The following is an 18,103-nucleotide window of genomic DNA, read 5'->3' as shown; positions in this document are numbered from 1 at the left end:
TCCTCTCCTTTCAGATTCCTTTTTCCCTTTCCCAGCCACTTGGTGTGGCCTGGGCCTGAGACATACATTGTTTATTCATTTCATAGACACTGCCTGACCTGCTGAGTTTCTCCAACATTTTGTGTGTTTTGTGCATGTTGCTCAAGATTTCCAGTATCTGTAGAATCTCTCATGTTTATTGCATTTTTACTGAGTGCCTGAGGATAAATGGATCATTTATACAATTTGTAAATCTTCCTGTGACTCTTATTCTTGAAATAAATGTCTACAAGAGTAAGTTGAAGAAGAGGTTTGAAGTAAAACCAATAACAAACTCAACTAGTAAAGATCAGGTGCAATTTCTACTTTAATATGAATCATGTTATTCAGTCAAATATGTATTAAGCAAATCATAACAATCAAGAAGTCTAAATTTGAAATGTTTTGTTAATTTGGATGTTGTTGAAGGGTTTAATATGACTTGAAATGTCCTCAGTCAATGCTTGACATGTTAACCTATTACAAAGAAAACCGACATGCTAAATTATGTTAGTCAACTCCCAATATTTAAATGTTATAAGTTTAAGCATTAGAAGTAACTGAGTAGTTTTCCATCTGGAGAGGCACAAGTTTTGTGATGGTGTGGATTCTGTGATCAAGCTGTGGGGTCTGCCACTCTCCCAGCAAATATGACGCTCTTGAGTTGGTTATCAGCAATTAGTAACAAGAAAGGTCTGTCACATTTGAACTCCAAGGGAACACTCATTGGGGTTAGTTCAATGGTTGTAGATGCACTAGCCGTTGTTCCTCTCTCATCTATTTTCAGCATAGCCCTTTGCATCACCTACAGAGGCAAAAAAACACATCAAAATGGATTTATAACAAAAACATCCAATTTATAAGTCACATAGATTTGCCAAATACTTTATTACTAAATATGACTAATATCTTACAATTTACAAAAACAGTGTTGTTGTGTTTTAGGCCTGAATTATTCAAACTGCCTATTTAACTATTTAGCGATAATTAACCCTGAACTGAACCCTAAACCTAACCCACAGATTTAACACCAGCATAATTACATTTGCAGTCAGCCACTCACCATCCAGGACATGCTCTCTTCTTGCTGCTGCCATGAGGAAGGTGGTAGAGGGGCCTCAGGACCCCCACTATCAGGTTCATGAAGAGTTATTACACCTCAACCATCAAGCTCTTGATAACTTCACTCATCCTAAGTTTCAAATGTTCCCACAACCTATGGACTTAATTTAAAATGCTCTCAATATTTATTGCTTATATATGTATAGTTATTATTATATTCCCTTTTGTTTTTGCACAGATTATTTTTTGATGTTGCTATGTTATTAGCTTGCAGATGTTTCATCAGCATTCGAGGCTCTTAAGAAATGTGAGGCAATATATTTCAAAGGTCAACTGAAGGGCTAGCCAATCAGGATCAAAGCAAGTGACAGGGGTCTACATAAACACAAGCACTCACAGAGAGAAACACCAACAACTGCGCACTGAGGATGTCACCGAGACTGCTGAAACATTGGCAAGCTTGGTGACTGCCACAACATCAGACACCTGAACACAAGCGACCAAGATTCTCCACCATCATATACAGATCTTGTGCTCCTTTGCACATTGGTTGCTTGTTCATCCTATTCAGTGCAGTTTCTCATTGATTCTATTGTGGTTCTTGGATTTATAGAATATGCCCACAAGAAAATGAATCTCAGGGTTGTATGTGGTGGCATATATGTACTGTGATAACAAATTTACTTTGAACTGATTTGCAATGAGCAATTAACCTACTAACTAGCGTGACATTAGGCTTTGGGGGGAACCCCAGGTAACCCAAAGTAAACCCATGTGTTCACAGGGAGGAAGTACAATCTCCTTACAGACAGCATTGGCCTTGAACTCTGAACTCCGAACTCTGGAATGCCCCAAGCTACCATTCTTTTCCAAATGTTTGGAATTCATCAGTTAAAATTTCACTGGTGTTCTCACTGACATGGGGTTGGTATGCAGATGTATATTATTGAAGTTAGTTACTAATTTATTTATTGCTATACAATGTGGAATAGGCTCTTCTGGCCCATAGAGCTGTGCCTCCAATCAAGCCCTTATTCCAAGCCTAGGGTCATAAAGACATAGAAATCTACAGTACAGAGACCCTTTGGCCCATCTGCTCTATACAGAACCATTTAAAATGCCTACTGTCATCAACCTGCACAAGGAACATAGCTCTCCATACCCCAACTATCCATTACCCATCCAAATTTCTCTTCAGCATTGAAATTGAGCACACATGCAACACTTGTACTGGCAGCTCATTCCACACTCCCGCAACTTACTAACCGGTACATCGTTGGACAGTGGGAAGAAACCAGAGCATGCAGAGACTATCCATGTGGTCATAGGGAGAATGTACAAACTCCTCAGAGGCAGCGTTAGCAATGAAATGGGTCACCAGTACTGTAAAGCGTTGAGCTAACCAGCGGGCTATCATGGTACCAGAAGGTTGTCATTTACAGGGAAACAACTAATCATGTTCAGGTTTAGTGCACATTTGGTTTCTGTGTGCAGGCCACAACATGAAAATTATTCCTGCGCGAGTGCCAACTGTGCTCTTGGAAGATAGAACACAGACAGTACAGACCCTGAACAGTCCTTCAGATAGAACACTGACAGTACAGACTCTGAATAGTCCTTCAGATAGAGCACAGACAGTACAGACCCTGATCAGGTCCTTCATATATAACACAGACAGTACAGACCCAGAACAGGTCCTTCAGATAGAACACAGACAGTTCAGACCCTGAACAGGTCCTTCAGATAGAACACAGACAGTTCAGACCCTGAACAGGTCCTTCAGATAGAACACAGACAGTTCAGACCCTGAACAGGTCCTTCAGATAGAAGACAGACAGTACAGACTCTGAACTGTCCTTCAGGTACAACCCAGACAGTACAGACCCTGAACAGGTCCTTCAGATAGAACACAGACAGTTCAGACTCTGAACAGGTCCTTCAGAAAGAACACAGACAGTAGAGACCCTGAACAGTCCTTCAGATAGAACACTGACAGTACAGACCCTGAACAGTCCTTCAGATAGATCACAGACAGTCCAGACCCTGAACACTCCTTCAGATAGAACACAGACAGTTCAGACTCTGAACAGGTCCTTCAGATAGATCACAGACAGTACAGACCCTGAACAGTCCTTCAGATAGAACACAGACTGTGCAGCACAATAATAGGTCCTTTAGATAGAACACAGACAGTACAGACCCTTAACAGGTCCTTCAGATAGAACACAGACAGTACAGCACAAGAACAGGTCCTTCAGGTAGAACCCAGACAGTACAGACCCTGAACAGTTCCTTCAGATAGAACACTGACAGTACAGACACTGAACAGGTCCTTCAGATAGAACACAGACAGTACAGACCCTGAACAGTCCTTCAGATAGAACACAGACAGTACAGACCCTGAACACTCCTTCAGATAGAACACAGACAGTACAGACCCTGAACAGTTCCTTCAGATAGAACACTGACAGTACAGACACTGAACAGGTCCTTCAGATAGAATACAGACAGTACAGACCCTGAACAGTCCTTCAGATAGAACACAGACAGTACAGACCCTGAACAGGACTTTCAGGTAGAACACAGACAGTACAGACCCTGAACAGTCCTTCAGATAGAACACAGACAGTACAGATCCTGAACACTCCTTCAGATAGAACAATGACAGTACAGACACTGATCAGTGCTTCAGATAGAATACAGACAGTACAGACCCTGAACAGGTCCTTCAGGTAGAACACAGACAGTACAGATCCTGAACAGTCCTTCAGATAGAACACATACAGTACAGACCCTGAACAGTCCTTCAGATAGAACACAGACAGTACAGACACTGAACAGGTCCTTCAGATAGAACACAGACAGTACAGACCCTGAACAGTCCTTCAGATAGAACACAGAGAGTACAGACCCTGAACAGTCCTTCAGATAGAACACAGACAGTACAGACCCTGAATAGTCCTTCAGATAGAACACAGACAGTACAGACCCTGAACACTCCTTCAGATAGAACACGGACAGTACAGACCCTGAACAGGTCCTTCAGATAGAAGACAGACAGTACAGACCCTGAACAGGTCCTTCAGATAGAACACAGACAGTACAGACCCTGAACACTCCTTCAGATAGAACACAGACAGTACAACACAAGAACAGGTCCTTCAGATAGAACACAGACAGTACAGCACAAGAACAGGTCCTTCAGATAGAACACAGTCAGTACAGTCCCTTAACAGGTCCTTCAGATAGAACACAGACAGTACAGCACAAGAACAGGTCCTTCAGATAGAACACAGACAGTACAGACTCTGTACAGGTCCTTCAGGTAGAACACAGACAGTACAGACCCTGAACAGGTCCTTCAGATATAACACAGACAGTACAGCACAAGAACAGGTCCTTCAGATAGAACACAGTCTGTACAGACCCTTAACAGGTCCTACAGATAGAACACAGACTGTACAGACCCTTAACAGGTCCTTCAGATAGAACACAGACAGTACAGACACTGAACAGGTCCTTCAGATAGAACTCAGACAGTACAGACCCTGAACAGTCCTTCAGATAGAACTAAGACAGTACAGACCCTGAACAGTCCTTCAGATAGAACTCAGACAGTACAGACCCTGAACAGTCCTTCAGATAGAACACAGACAGTACAGACGCTGAACACTCCTTCAGATAGAACACAGAGAGTACAGACCCTGAACAGTCCTTCAGGGACAACCCAGACAGTACAGACCCTGAACAGTCCTTCAGATAGATCACAGACAGTCCAGACCCTGAACACTCCTTCAGATAGAACACAGACAGTTCAGACTCTGAACAGGTCCTTCAGATAGATCACAGACAGTACAGACCCTGAACAGTCCTTCAGATAGAACACAGACTGTGCAGCACAATAATAGGTCCTTTAGATAGAACACAGACAGTACAGACCCTTAACAGGTCCTTCAGATAGAACACAGACAGTACAGCACAAGAACAGGTCCTTCAGGTAGAACCCAGACAGTACAGACCCTGAACAGTTCCTTCAGATAGAACACTGACAGTACAGACACTGAACAGGTCCTTCAGATAGAACACAGACAGTACAGACCCTGAACAGTCCTTCAGATAGAACACAGACAGTACAGACCCTGAACACTCCTTCAGATAGAACACAGACAGTACAGACCCTGAACAGTTCCTTCAGATAGAACACTGACAGTACAGACACTGAACAGGTCCTTCAGATAGAATACAGACAGTACAGACCCTGAACAGTCCTTCAGATAGAACACAGACAGTACAGACCCTGAACAGGACTTTCAGGTAGAACACAGACAGTACAGACCCTGAACAGTCCTTCAGATAGAACACAGACAGTACAGATCCTGAACACTCCTTCAGATAGAACAATGACAGTACAGACACTGATCAGTGCTTCAGATAGAATACAGACAGTACAGACCCTGAACAGGTCCTTCAGGTAGAACACAGACAGTACAGATCCTGAACAGTCCTTCAGATAGAACACATACAGTACAGACCCTTAACAGGTCCTTCAGATAGAACACAGACAGTACAGCACAAGAACAGGTCCTTCAGGTAGAACCCAGACAGTACAGACCCTGAACAGTTCCTTCAGATAGAACACTGACAGTACAGACACTGAACAGGTCCTTCAGATAGAACACAGACAGTACAGACCCTGAACAGTCCTTCAGATAGAACACAGACAGTACAGACCCTGAACACTCCTTCAGATAGAACACAGACAGTACAGACCCTGAACAGTTCCTTCAGATAGAACACTGACAGTACAGACACTGAACAGGTCCTTCAGATAGAATACAGACAGTACAGACCCTGAACAGTCCTTCAGATAGAACACAGACAGTACAGACCCTGAACAGGACTTTCAGGTAGAACACAGACAGTACAGACCCTGAACAGTCCTTCAGATAGAACACAGACAGTACAGATCCTGAACACTCCTTCAGATAGAACAATGACAGTACAGACACTGATCAGTGCTTCAGATAGAATACAGACAGTACAGACCCTGAACAGGTCCTTCAGGTAGAACACAGACAGTACAGATCCTGAACAGTCCTTCAGATAGAACACATACAGTACAGACCCTGAACAGTCCTTCAGATAGAACACAGACAGTACAGACACTGAACAGGTCCTTCAGATAGAACACAGACAGTACAGACCCTGAACAGTCCTTCAGATAGAACACAGAGAGTACAGACCCTGAACAGTCCTTCAGATAGAACACAGACAGTACAGACCCTGAATAGTCCTTCAGATAGAACACAGACAGTACAGACCCTGAACACTCCTTCAGATAGAACACGGACAGTACAGACCCTGAACAGGTCCTTCAGATAGAAGACAGACAGTACAGACCCTGAACAGGTCCTTCAGATAGAACACAGACAGTACAGACCCTGAACACTCCTTCAGATAGAACACAGACAGTACAGCACAAGAACAGGTCCTTCAGATAGAACACAGACAGTACAGCACAAGAACAGGTCCTTCAGATAGAACACAGTCAGTACAGTCCCTTAACAGGTCCTTCAGATAGAACACAGACAGTACAGCACAAGAACAGGTCCTTCAGATAGAACACAGACAGTACAGACTCTGTACAGGTCCTTCAGGTAGAACACAGACAGTACAGACCCTGAACAGGTCCTTCAGATATAACACAGACAGTACAGCACAAGAACAGGTCCTTCAGATAGAACACAGTCTGTACAGACCCTTAACAGGTCCTTCAGATAGAACACAGACTGTACAGACCCTTAACAGGTCCTTCAGATAGAACACAGACAGTACAGACACTGAACAGGTCCTTCAGATAGAACTCAGACAGTACAGACCCTGAACAGTCCTTCAGATAGAACTAAGACAGTACAGACCCTGAACAGTCCTTCAGATAGAACTCAGACAGTACAGACCCTGAACAGTCCTTCAGATAGAACACAGACAGTACAGACGCTGAACACTCCTTCAGATAGAACACAGAGAGTACAGACCCTGAACAGTCCTTCAGGGACAACCCAGACAGTACAGACCCTGAACAGGTCCTTCAGATAGAACACAGACTGTACAGACCCTTAACAGCTCCTTCAGATAGAACACAGAGAGTACAGCACAAGAACAGGTCCTTCAGATAGAACACAGACAGTACAGACTCTGTACAGGTCCTTCAGGTAGAACACAGACAGTACAGACCCTGAACAGGACCTTCAGATATAACACTGACAGTACAGCACAAGAACAGGTCCTTCAGATAGAACACAGACTGTACAGACCCTTAACACGTCCTTCAGATAGAACACAGATAGTACAGACCCTGAACAGGTCCTTCAGATAGAACACAGACAGTACAGACGCTGAACACTCCTTCAGATAGAACACAGACAGTTCAGACCCTGAACACTCCTTCAGATAGAACACAGACAGTACAGACCCTGAACAGGTCCTTCAGATAGAACACAGACAGTTCAGACCCTGAAAACTCCTTCAGATAGAACACAGACAGTACAGACCCTGAGCAGGACCTTCAGATAGAACACAGACAGTACAGACGCTGAACACTCCTTCAGATAGAACACAGACAGTTCAGACCCTGAACAGTCCTTCAGATAGAACACAGACAGTACAGACCCTGAACAGGTCCTTCAGATAGAACACAGACAGTACAGACCCTGAACAGGTCCTTCAGATAGAACACAAACAGTACAGACTCTGAACAGTCCTTCAGGTACAACCCAGACAGTACAGACCCTGAACAGGACATTCAGATAGAACACAGATAGTACAGACCCTGAACTGGTCCTTCAGATAGAACACAGACAGTGCAGCACAAGAACAGGTCCGTCAGATAGAGAACAGACAGTACAGACCCTGAACAGGTCCTTCTGATAGAACAGGGACAGTGCAGACGCTGAACAGGTCCTTCAGGTAGAACAGAGACAGTACAGACGCTGAACACTCCTTCAGATAGAACACAGACAGTACAGACCTTGAAAAGGTCCTTCTGATAGAACACGGACAGTGCAGACGCTGAACAGGTCCTTCAGGTAGAACAGAGACAGTATAGACCCTGAACATGTCCTTCAAATAGAACACAGACAGTGCAGACCCTGAACACTCCTTCAGATAGAACACAGATAGTACAGACCCTGAAAAGGTCCTTCTGATAGAACACGGACAGTGCAGACCCTGAACACTCCTTCAGATAGAACACAGATAGTACAGACCCTGAAAAGGTCCTTCTGATAGAACACAGACAGTTCAGACCCTGAACACTCCTTCAGATAGAACACCGAATGTACAGACCCTGAACAGGACCTTCAGATAGAACACAGACAGTTCAGACCCTGAACAGGTTCTTCAGATAGAACACAGACTGTGCAGACCCTGAACAGTCCTTCAGGTACAACCCAGACAGTACAGACCCTGAACAGTTCCTTCAGATAGAACCCAGACAGTGCAGACGCTGAACAGTCCTTCAGGTACAACCCAGACAGTACAGACCCTGAACAGGTCCTTCAGATAGAACCCAGACAGTACAGACCCTGAACTGTTCCTTCAGATAGAAACCAGACAGTACAGACCCTGAACAGTCCTTCAGGGACAACCCAGACAGTACAGACCCTGAACAGGTCCTTCAGATAGAACACAGACAGTTCAGATCCTGAACAGGTTCTTCAGATAGAACACGGACAGTACAGACCCTGAACAGGTCCTTCAGATAGAACACAGTCAGTACAGACCCTTAACAGCTCCTTCAGATAGAACACAGACAGTTCAGACCCTGTAGAGGTCCTTCAGGTAGAACACAGACAGTACAGACCCTGAACAGGTCCTTCAGATATAACACTGACAGTACAGCACAAGAACAGGTCCTTCAGATAGAACACAGACAGTACAGACTCTGTAGAGGTCCTTCAGGTAGAACACAGACAGTACAGACCCTGAACAGGTCCTTCAGATATAACACTGACAGTACAGCACAAGAACAGGTCCTTCAGATAGAACACAGACTGTACAGACCCTTAACACGTCCTTCAGATAGAACACAGACAGTACAGACCCTGAACAGGTCCTTCAGATAGAACACAGACAGTACAGACGCTGAACACTCCTTCAGATAGAACACAGACAGTTCAGACCCTGAAGACTCCTTCAGATAGAACACAGACAGTACAGACCCTGAACAGGTCCTTCAGATAGAACACAGACAGTTCAGACCCTGAAGACTCCTTCAGATAGAACACAGACAGTACAGACCCTGAACAGGTCCTTCAGATAGAACACAGACAGTTCAGACCCTGAACACTCCTTCAGATAGAACACAGACAGTACAGACCCTGAGCAGGACCTTCAGATAGAACACAGACAGTTCAGACTCTGAACAGGTCCTTCAGATAGAACACAGACAGTACAGACGCTGAACACTCCTTCAGATAGAACACAGACAGTTCAGAGCCTGAACACTCCTTCAGATAGAACACAGACAGTACAGACCCTGAACAGGTCCTTCAGATAGAACACAGACAGTACAGACTCTGAACAGTCCTTCAGGTACAACCCAGACAGTACAGACCCTGAACAGGTCCTTCAGATAGAACACAGACAGTACAGACCCTGAACAGGTCCTTCAGATAGAACACAGACAGTACAGACTCTGAACAGTCCTTCAGGTACAACACAGACAGTTCAGACCCTGAACACTCCTTCAGATAGAACACAGACAGTACTGACCCCGAACAGGTCCTTCAGATAGAACACAGACAGTACAGACCCTGAACAGTCCTTCAGATAGAACACAGACAGTACAGACCCTGAACAGGTCCTTCAGATAGAACACTGTTAGTGCAGACCCTGAAGAGTCCTTCAGATAGAACACAGACAGTACAGACCCTGAACAGGTCCTTCAGATAGAACAGAGATAGTACAGACCCTGAACACTCCTTCAGATAGAACACAGACAGTACAGACCCTGAACAGGTCCTTCAGATAGAACACAGACAGTGCAGCACAAGAACATGTCCGTCAGATAGAGAACAGACAGTAAAGACGCTGAACAGGTCCTTCTGATAGAACAGAGACAGTACAGACGCTGAACACTCCTTCAGATAGAACACAGACAGTACAGACCTTGAAAAGGTCCTTCTGATAGAACACGGACAGTGCAGACGCTGAACACTCCTTCAGATAGAACACAGATAGTACAGACCCTGAAAAGGTCCTTCTGATAGAACACGGACAGTGCAGACGCTGAACAGGTCCTTCAGGTAGAACAGAGACAGTACAGACGCTGAACACTCCTTCAGATAGAACACAGACAGTACAGACCTTGAAAAGGTCCTTCTGATAGAACACGGACAGTGCAGACGCTGAACAGGTCCTTCAGGTAGAACAGAGACAGTATACACCCTGAACATGTCCTTCAGATAGAACACAGACAGTGCAGACCCTGAACACTCCTTCAGATAGAACACAGATAGTACAGACCCTGAAAAGGTCCTTCTGATAGAACACAGACAGTGCAGACCCTGAACACTCCTTCAGATAGAACACAGACAGTACAGACCCTGAAAAGGTCCTGCAGATACAACAGAGATAGTACAGACCGTGAATTGTCTTTCAGGTAGAACACAGACAGTGCAGACCCTGAACAGGTCCATCAGATAGAACACCGACTGTAGAGACCCTGAACAGGTACTTCAGATAGAACCCAGACAGTACAGCCCCTGAACAGGTCCTTCAGATAGAACACAGACAGTACAACACAAGAAAAGGTCCTTCAGATAGAACGCAGACAGTACAGACCCTGAACAGGCCCTTCTGATAGAACAGGGACAGTGCAGACCCTGATAGATCCTTCAGGTAGAACATAGACAGTACAGACCCAGAACATGTCCTTCAGATAGAAGACAGACAGTACAGCACAAGAACAGGTCCTTCAGATAGAAGACAGACAGTACAGCTGCTGAACAGGTCCCGCAGATAGAACACAGACTCTACAGACCCTTAACATGTCCTTCAGATAGAACACAGATAGTACAGACACTGAACAGGTCCTTCAGATAGAACACAGACAGTACATACCCTGAACAGGTCCTTCAGATAGAACACAGATAGTACAGGCCCTGAACAGTCCTTCAGGTAGAACAGAGACAGTACAGACCCTGAACAGGTCCTTCAGATAGAACACAGACAGTACAGACCCTGAACAGGACGTTCAGATAGAACACAGACAGTACAGACCCTGAACACTCCTTCAGATAGAACACAGACTGTACAGACCCTGAACAGGAACTTCAGATAGAACACAGACAGTACAGACCCTGAACAGTCCTTCAGATAGAACACAGAGAGTACAGACCCTGAACAGGTCCTTCAGATAGAACACAGACAGTACAGACCCTGAACAGGTCCTTCAGATAGAACACAGACAGTACAGACCCTGAACCGGTCCTTCAGATAGAACACAGACAGTACAACACAAGAAAAGCTCCTTCAGATAGTACTCAGACAGTACAGACCCTGAACAGGTCCTTCTGATAGAACACGGACAGTGCAGACGCTGAACAGGTCCTTCAGGTAGAACAGAGACAGTACAGACCCTGAACATGTCCTTCAGATAGAACACAGACAGTACAGACCCTGAACACTCCTTCAGATAGAACACAGATAGTACAGACACTGAACACTCCTTCAGATAGAACACAGACAGTACAGACCCTGAACAGGTCCTTCAGATAGAACACAGACAGTACATACCCTGAACACTCCTTCAGATAGAACACAGACTGCACAGCACAAGGACAGGTCCTTCAGATAGAACACAGACAGTACAGACCCTGAACAGGTCCTTCAGATAGAACACAGACAGTAGAGACCCTGAAGAGGTCCTGCAGATACAACAGAGATAGTACAGACCGTGAATAGTCTTTCAGGTAGAACACAGACAGTGCAGACACTGAACAGGTCCATCAGATAGAACACAGACAGTACAGACGCTGAACACTCCTTCAGATAGAGCCCAGACAGTACAGCTCCTGAACAGGTCCTTCAGATAGAACACAGACAGTACAACACAAGAAAAGGTCCTTCAGATTGAACGCAGACAGTACAGACCCTGAACAGGCCCTTCTGATAGAACAGGGACAGTGCAGACCCTGATAGATCCTTCAGGTAGAACAGAGACAGTACAGGCCCAGAATATGTCCTTCAGATAGAAGACAGACAGTACAGCGCAAGAACAGGTCCTTCAGATAGAAGACAGACAGTACAGCTGCTGAACAGGTCCCTCAGATAGAACACAGACAGTACAGACCTTGAACACTCCTTCAGACAGAACACAGACAGTACAGACCCTGAACAGGTCCTTCAGAGAGAACGGATATAGTACAGACCGTGAACAGTCTTTCAGGTAGAACACAGACAGTACAGACCCTGAACAGGCCCTTCAGATAGAACACCGACTGTACAGACCCTGAACAGGACCTACAGATAGAACACAGATAGTACAGACCCTGTACAGTCCTTCAGGGACAACCCAGACAGTACAGCCCCTGAACAGGTCCTTCAGATAGAACACAGACAGTGCAGCACAAGAACAGGTCCTTCAGATAGAACACAGACAGTACAAACCCTGAACAGGTCCTTCAGATAGAGCACAGACAGTACAGACCCTGAACAGGTCCTTCAGATAGAACACAGACAGTGCAGCACAAGAACAGGTCCTTCAGACAGAGCACAGACAATACATACCCTGAACAGGTCCTTCAGATAGAACACAGACAGTACAGACTCTGAACAGTCCTTCAGGTACAACCCAGACAGTACAGACCCTGAACAGGTCCTTCAGATAGAACACAGACAGTACAGACCCTGAACAGGTCCTTCAGATAGAACACAGACAGTACAGACTCTGAACAGTCCTTCAGGTACAACACAGACAGTTCAGACCCTGAACACTCCTTCAGATAGAACACAGACAGTACTGACCCCGAACAGGTCCTTCAGATAGAACACAGACAGTACAGACCCTGAACAGTCCTTCAGATAGAACACAGACAGTACAGACCCTGAACAGGTCCTTCAGATAGAACACTGTTAGTGCAGACCCTGAAGAGTCCTTCAGATAGAACACAGACTGTACAGACCCTGAACAGGTCCTTCAGATAGAACAGAGATAGTACAGACCCTGAACACTCCTTCAGATAGAACACAGACAGTACAGACCCTGAACAGGTCCTTCAGATAGAACACAGACAGTGCAGCACAAGAACAGGTCCGTCAGATAGAGAACAGACAGTAAAGACGCTGAACAGGTCCTTCTGATAGAACAGAGACAGTACAGACGCTGAACACTCCTTCAGATAGAACACAGACAGTACAGACCTTGAAAAGGTCCTTCTGATAGAACACGGACAGTGCAGACGCTGAACAGGTCCTTCAGGTAGAACAGAGACAGTATAGACCCTGAACATGTCCTTCAGATGGAACACAGACAGTGCAGACCCTGAACACTCCTTCAGATAGAACACAGATAGTACAGACCCTGAAAAGGTCCTTCTGATAGAACACGGACAGTGCAGACGCTGAACAGGTCCTTCAGGTAGAACAGAGACAGTACAGACGCTGAACACTCCTTCAGATAGAACACAGACAGTACAGACCTTGAAAAGGTCCTTCTGATAGAACACGGACAGTGCAGACGCTGAACAGGTCCTTCAGGTAGAACAGAGACAGTATAGACCATGAACATGTCCTTCAGATAGAACACAGACAGTGCAGACCCTGAACACTCCTTCAGATAGAACACAGATAGTACAGACCCTGAAAAGGTCCTTCTGATAGAACACAGACAGTGCAGACCCTGAACACTCCTTCAGATAGAACACAGACAGTACAGACCCTGAAAAGGTCCTTCTGATAGAACACGGACAGTGCAGATGCTGAACAGGTCCTTCAGGTAGAACAGAGACAGTATAGACCCTGAACATGTCCTTCAGATAGAACACAGACAGTGCAGACCCTGAACACTCCTTCAGATAGAACACAGATAGTACAGACCCTGAACACTCCTTCAGATAGAACACAGACAGTACATACCCTGAACACTCCTTCAGATAGAACACAGACTGCACAGCACAAGAACAGGTCCTTCAGATAGAACACAGACAGTACAGACCCTGAACAGGTCCTTCAGATAGAACACAGACAGTAGAGACCCTGAAGAGGTCCTGCAGATACAACAGAGATAGTACAGACCGTGAATTGTCTTTCAGGTAGAACACAGACAGTGCAGACCCTGAACAGGTCCATCAGATAGAACACCGACTGTAGAGACCCTGAACAGGTACTTCAGATAGAACCCAGACAGTACAGCCCCTGAACAGGTCCTTCAGATAGAACACAGACAGTACAACACAAGAAAAGGTCCTTCAGATAGAACGCAGACAGTACAGACCCTGAACAGGCCCTTCTGATAGAACAGGGACAGTGCAGACCCTGATAGATCCTTCAGGTAGAACACAGACAGTACAGACCCAGAACATGTCCTTCAGATAGAAGACAGACAGTACAGCACAAGAACAGGTCCTTCAGATAGAAGACAGACAGTACAGCTGCTGAACAGGTCCCGCAGATAGAACACAGACTGTACAGACCCTTAACATGTCCTTCAGATAGAACACAGATAGTACAGACACTGAACAGGTCCTTCAGATAGAACACAGACAGTACATACCCTGAACTGGTCCTTCAGATAGAACACAGATAGTACAGGCCCTGAACAGTCCTTCAGGTAGAACAGAGACAGTACAGACCCTGAACAGGTCCTTCAGATAGAACACAGACAGTACAGACCCTGAACAGGACGTTCAGATAGAACACAGACAGTACAGACCCTGAACACTCCTTCAGATAGAACACAGACTGTACAGACCCTGAACAGGAACTTCAGATAGAACACAGACAGTACAGACCCTGAACAGTCCTTCAGATAGAACACAGAGAGTACAGACCCTGAACAGGTCCTTCAGATAGAACACAGACAGTACAGACCCTGAACAGGTCCTTCAGATAGAACACAGACAGTACAGACCCTGAACCGGTCCTTCAGATAGAACACAGACAGTACAACACAAGAAAAGCTCCTTCAGATAGTACTCAGACAGTACAGACCCTGAACAGGTCCTTCTGATAGAACACGGACAGTGCAGACGCTGAACAGGTCCTTCAGGTAGAACAGAGACAGTACAGACCCTGAACATGTCCTTCAGATAGAACACAGACAGTACAGACCCTGAACACTCCTTCAGATAGAACACAGATAGTACAGACACTGAACACTCCTTCAGATAGAACACAGACAGTACAGACCCTGAACAGGTCCTTCAGATAGAACACAGACAGTACATACCCTGAACACTCCTTCAGATAGAACACAGACTGCACAGCACAAGGACAGGTCCTTCAGATAGAACACAGACAGTACAGACCCTGAACAGGTCCTTCAGATAGAACACAGACAGTAGAGACCCTGAAGAGGTCCTGCAGATACAACAGAGATAGTACAGACCGTGAATAGTCTTTCAGGTAGAACACAGACAGTGCAGACACTGAACAGGTCCATCAGATAGAACACAGACAGTACAGACGCTGAACACTCCTTCAGATAGAGCCCAGACAGTACAGCTCCTGAACAGGTCCTTCAGATAGAACACAGACAGTACAACACAAGAAAAGGTCCTTCAGATTGAACGCAGACAGTACAGACCCTGAACAGGCCCTTCTGATAGAACAGGGACAGTGCAGACCCTGATAGATCCTTCAGGTAGAACAGAGACAGTACAGGCCCAGAATATGTCCTCCAGATAGAAGACAGACAGTACAGCGCAAGAACAGGTCCTTCAGATAGAAGACAGACAGTACAGCTGCTGAACAGGTCCCTCAGATAGAACACAGACAGTACAGACCTTGAACACTCCTTCAGACAGAACACAGACAGTACAGACCCTGAACAGGTCCTTCAGAGAGAACGGATATAGTACAGACGGTGAACAGTCTTTCAGGTAGAACACAGACAGTACAGACCCTGAACAGGTCCTTCAGATAGAACACCGACTGTACAGACCCTGAACAGGACCTACAGATAGAACACAGATAGTACAGACCCTGTACAGTCCTTCAGAGACAACCCAGACAGTACAGCCCCTGAACAGGTCCTTCAGATAGAACACAGACAGTGCAGCACAAGAACAGGTCCTTCAGATAGAACACAGACAGTACAAACCCTGAACAGGTCCTTCAGATAGAGCACAGACAGTACAGACCCTGAACAGGTCCTTCAGATAGAACACAGACAGTGCAGCACAAGAACAGGTCCTTCAGACAGAGCACAGACAATACATACCCTGAACAGGTCCTTCAGATAGAACACAGACAGTACAGACCCTGATCAGGTCCTTCAGATAGAACACAGACAGTACAAACCCTGAACAGGTCCTTCAGATAGAACACAGACAGTACATACCCTGAACAGGTACTTCAGATACAACAGAGATAGTACAGACCGTGAACTGTCTTTCAGGTAGAACACACACAGTACAGACCCTGAACAGGTCCATCAGATAGAACACCGACTGTACAGACCCTGAACAGGACCTTCAGATAGAACACAGACAGTACAGACGCTGAACACTCCTTCAGATAGAACACAGACAGTTCTGACCCTGAACAGGTTCTTCAGATAGTACACAGACAGTACAGACCCTGAACTGTCCTTCAGGTGCAACACAGACAGTACAGACCCTGAACAGGTCCTTCAGATAGAACCCAGACAGTACAGCCCCTGAACAGCTCCTTCAGATAGAACACAGACAGTATAACACAAGAAAAGGTCCTTCAGATAGAACGCAGACAGTAAAGACCCTGAACAGGCCCTTCTGATAGAACAGGGACAGTGCAGACCCTGATAGATCCTTCAGGTAGAACAGAGACAGTACAGACCCAGAACATGTCCTTCAGATAGAAGACAGACAGTACAGCACAAGAACAGGTCCTTCAGATAGAAGACAGACAGTACAGCTGCTGAACAGGTCCCTCAGATAGAACACAGACAGTACAGACCCTGAACACTCCTTCAGATAGAACACAGACAGTACAGACCCTGATCAGGTCCTTCATATATAACACAGACAGTACAGACCCTGAACAGGTCCTTCAGATAGAACACAGACAGTACAGCACAAGAACAGGTCCTTCAGATAGAACACAGTCAGTACAGACCCTTAACAGCTCCTTCAGATAGAACACAGACAGTAGAGACCCTGAAGAGGTCCTGCAGATATAACAGAGATAGTACAGACCGTGAATAGTCTTTCAGGTAGAACACAGACAGTGCAGACCCTGAACAGGTCCATCAGATAGAACACCGACTGTACAGACCATGAACAGGTCCTTCAGATAGAACCCAGACAGTACAGCCCCTGAACAGGTCCTTCAGATAGAACACAGACAGTACAACACAAGAAAAGGTCCTTCAGATAGAACGCAGACAGTACAGACCCTGAACAGGCCCTTCTGATAGAACAGGGACAGTGCAGACCCTGATAGATCCTTCAGGTAGAACAGAGACAGTACAGACCCAGAACATGTCCTTCAGATAGAAGACAGACAGTACAGCACAAGAACAGGTCCTTCAGATTGAAGACAGACAGTACAGCTGCTGAACAGGTCCCGCAGATAGAACACAGACTGTACAGACCCTTAACACGTCCTTCAGATAGAACACAGATAGTACAGACCCTGAACAGGTCCTTCAGATAGAACACAGACAGTACATACCCTGAACAGGTCGTTCAGATAGAACACATATAGTACAGGCCCTGAACAGTCCTTCAGGTAGAACAGAGACAGTACAGACCCTGAACAGGTCCTTCAGATAGAACACCGACAGTACAGACCCTGAACAGGACGTTCAGATAGAACACAG

General features: G+C 45.6%; 1 protein-coding gene across 1 annotated transcript in view; it reads right to left on the bottom strand.

The window, feature by feature from the left end:
* Window positions 1-328: 328 nt before the first annotated feature.
* Window positions 329-18,103, bottom strand: part of LOC132389992 (alpha-1-antiproteinase-like) — a 129,852-nt gene continuing 112,077 nt past the window's right edge. The window contains exon 5 of the mRNA XM_059962574.1: window positions 329-823. Within this exon, the coding sequence (XP_059818557.1) occupies window positions 635-823 (189 nt within the window). The 3' untranslated portion in view covers window positions 329-634. The remainder of the gene's footprint in view (window positions 824-18,103) is intronic.

Source organism: Hypanus sabinus, chromosome 2 (genome assembly GCF_030144855.1).
Source record: "Hypanus sabinus isolate sHypSab1 chromosome 2, sHypSab1.hap1, whole genome shotgun sequence".
NCBI lineage: Eukaryota > Metazoa > Chordata > Chondrichthyes > Myliobatiformes > Dasyatidae > Hypanus > Hypanus sabinus.
This window is presented reverse-complemented; position numbering and strand designations above follow the sequence as displayed.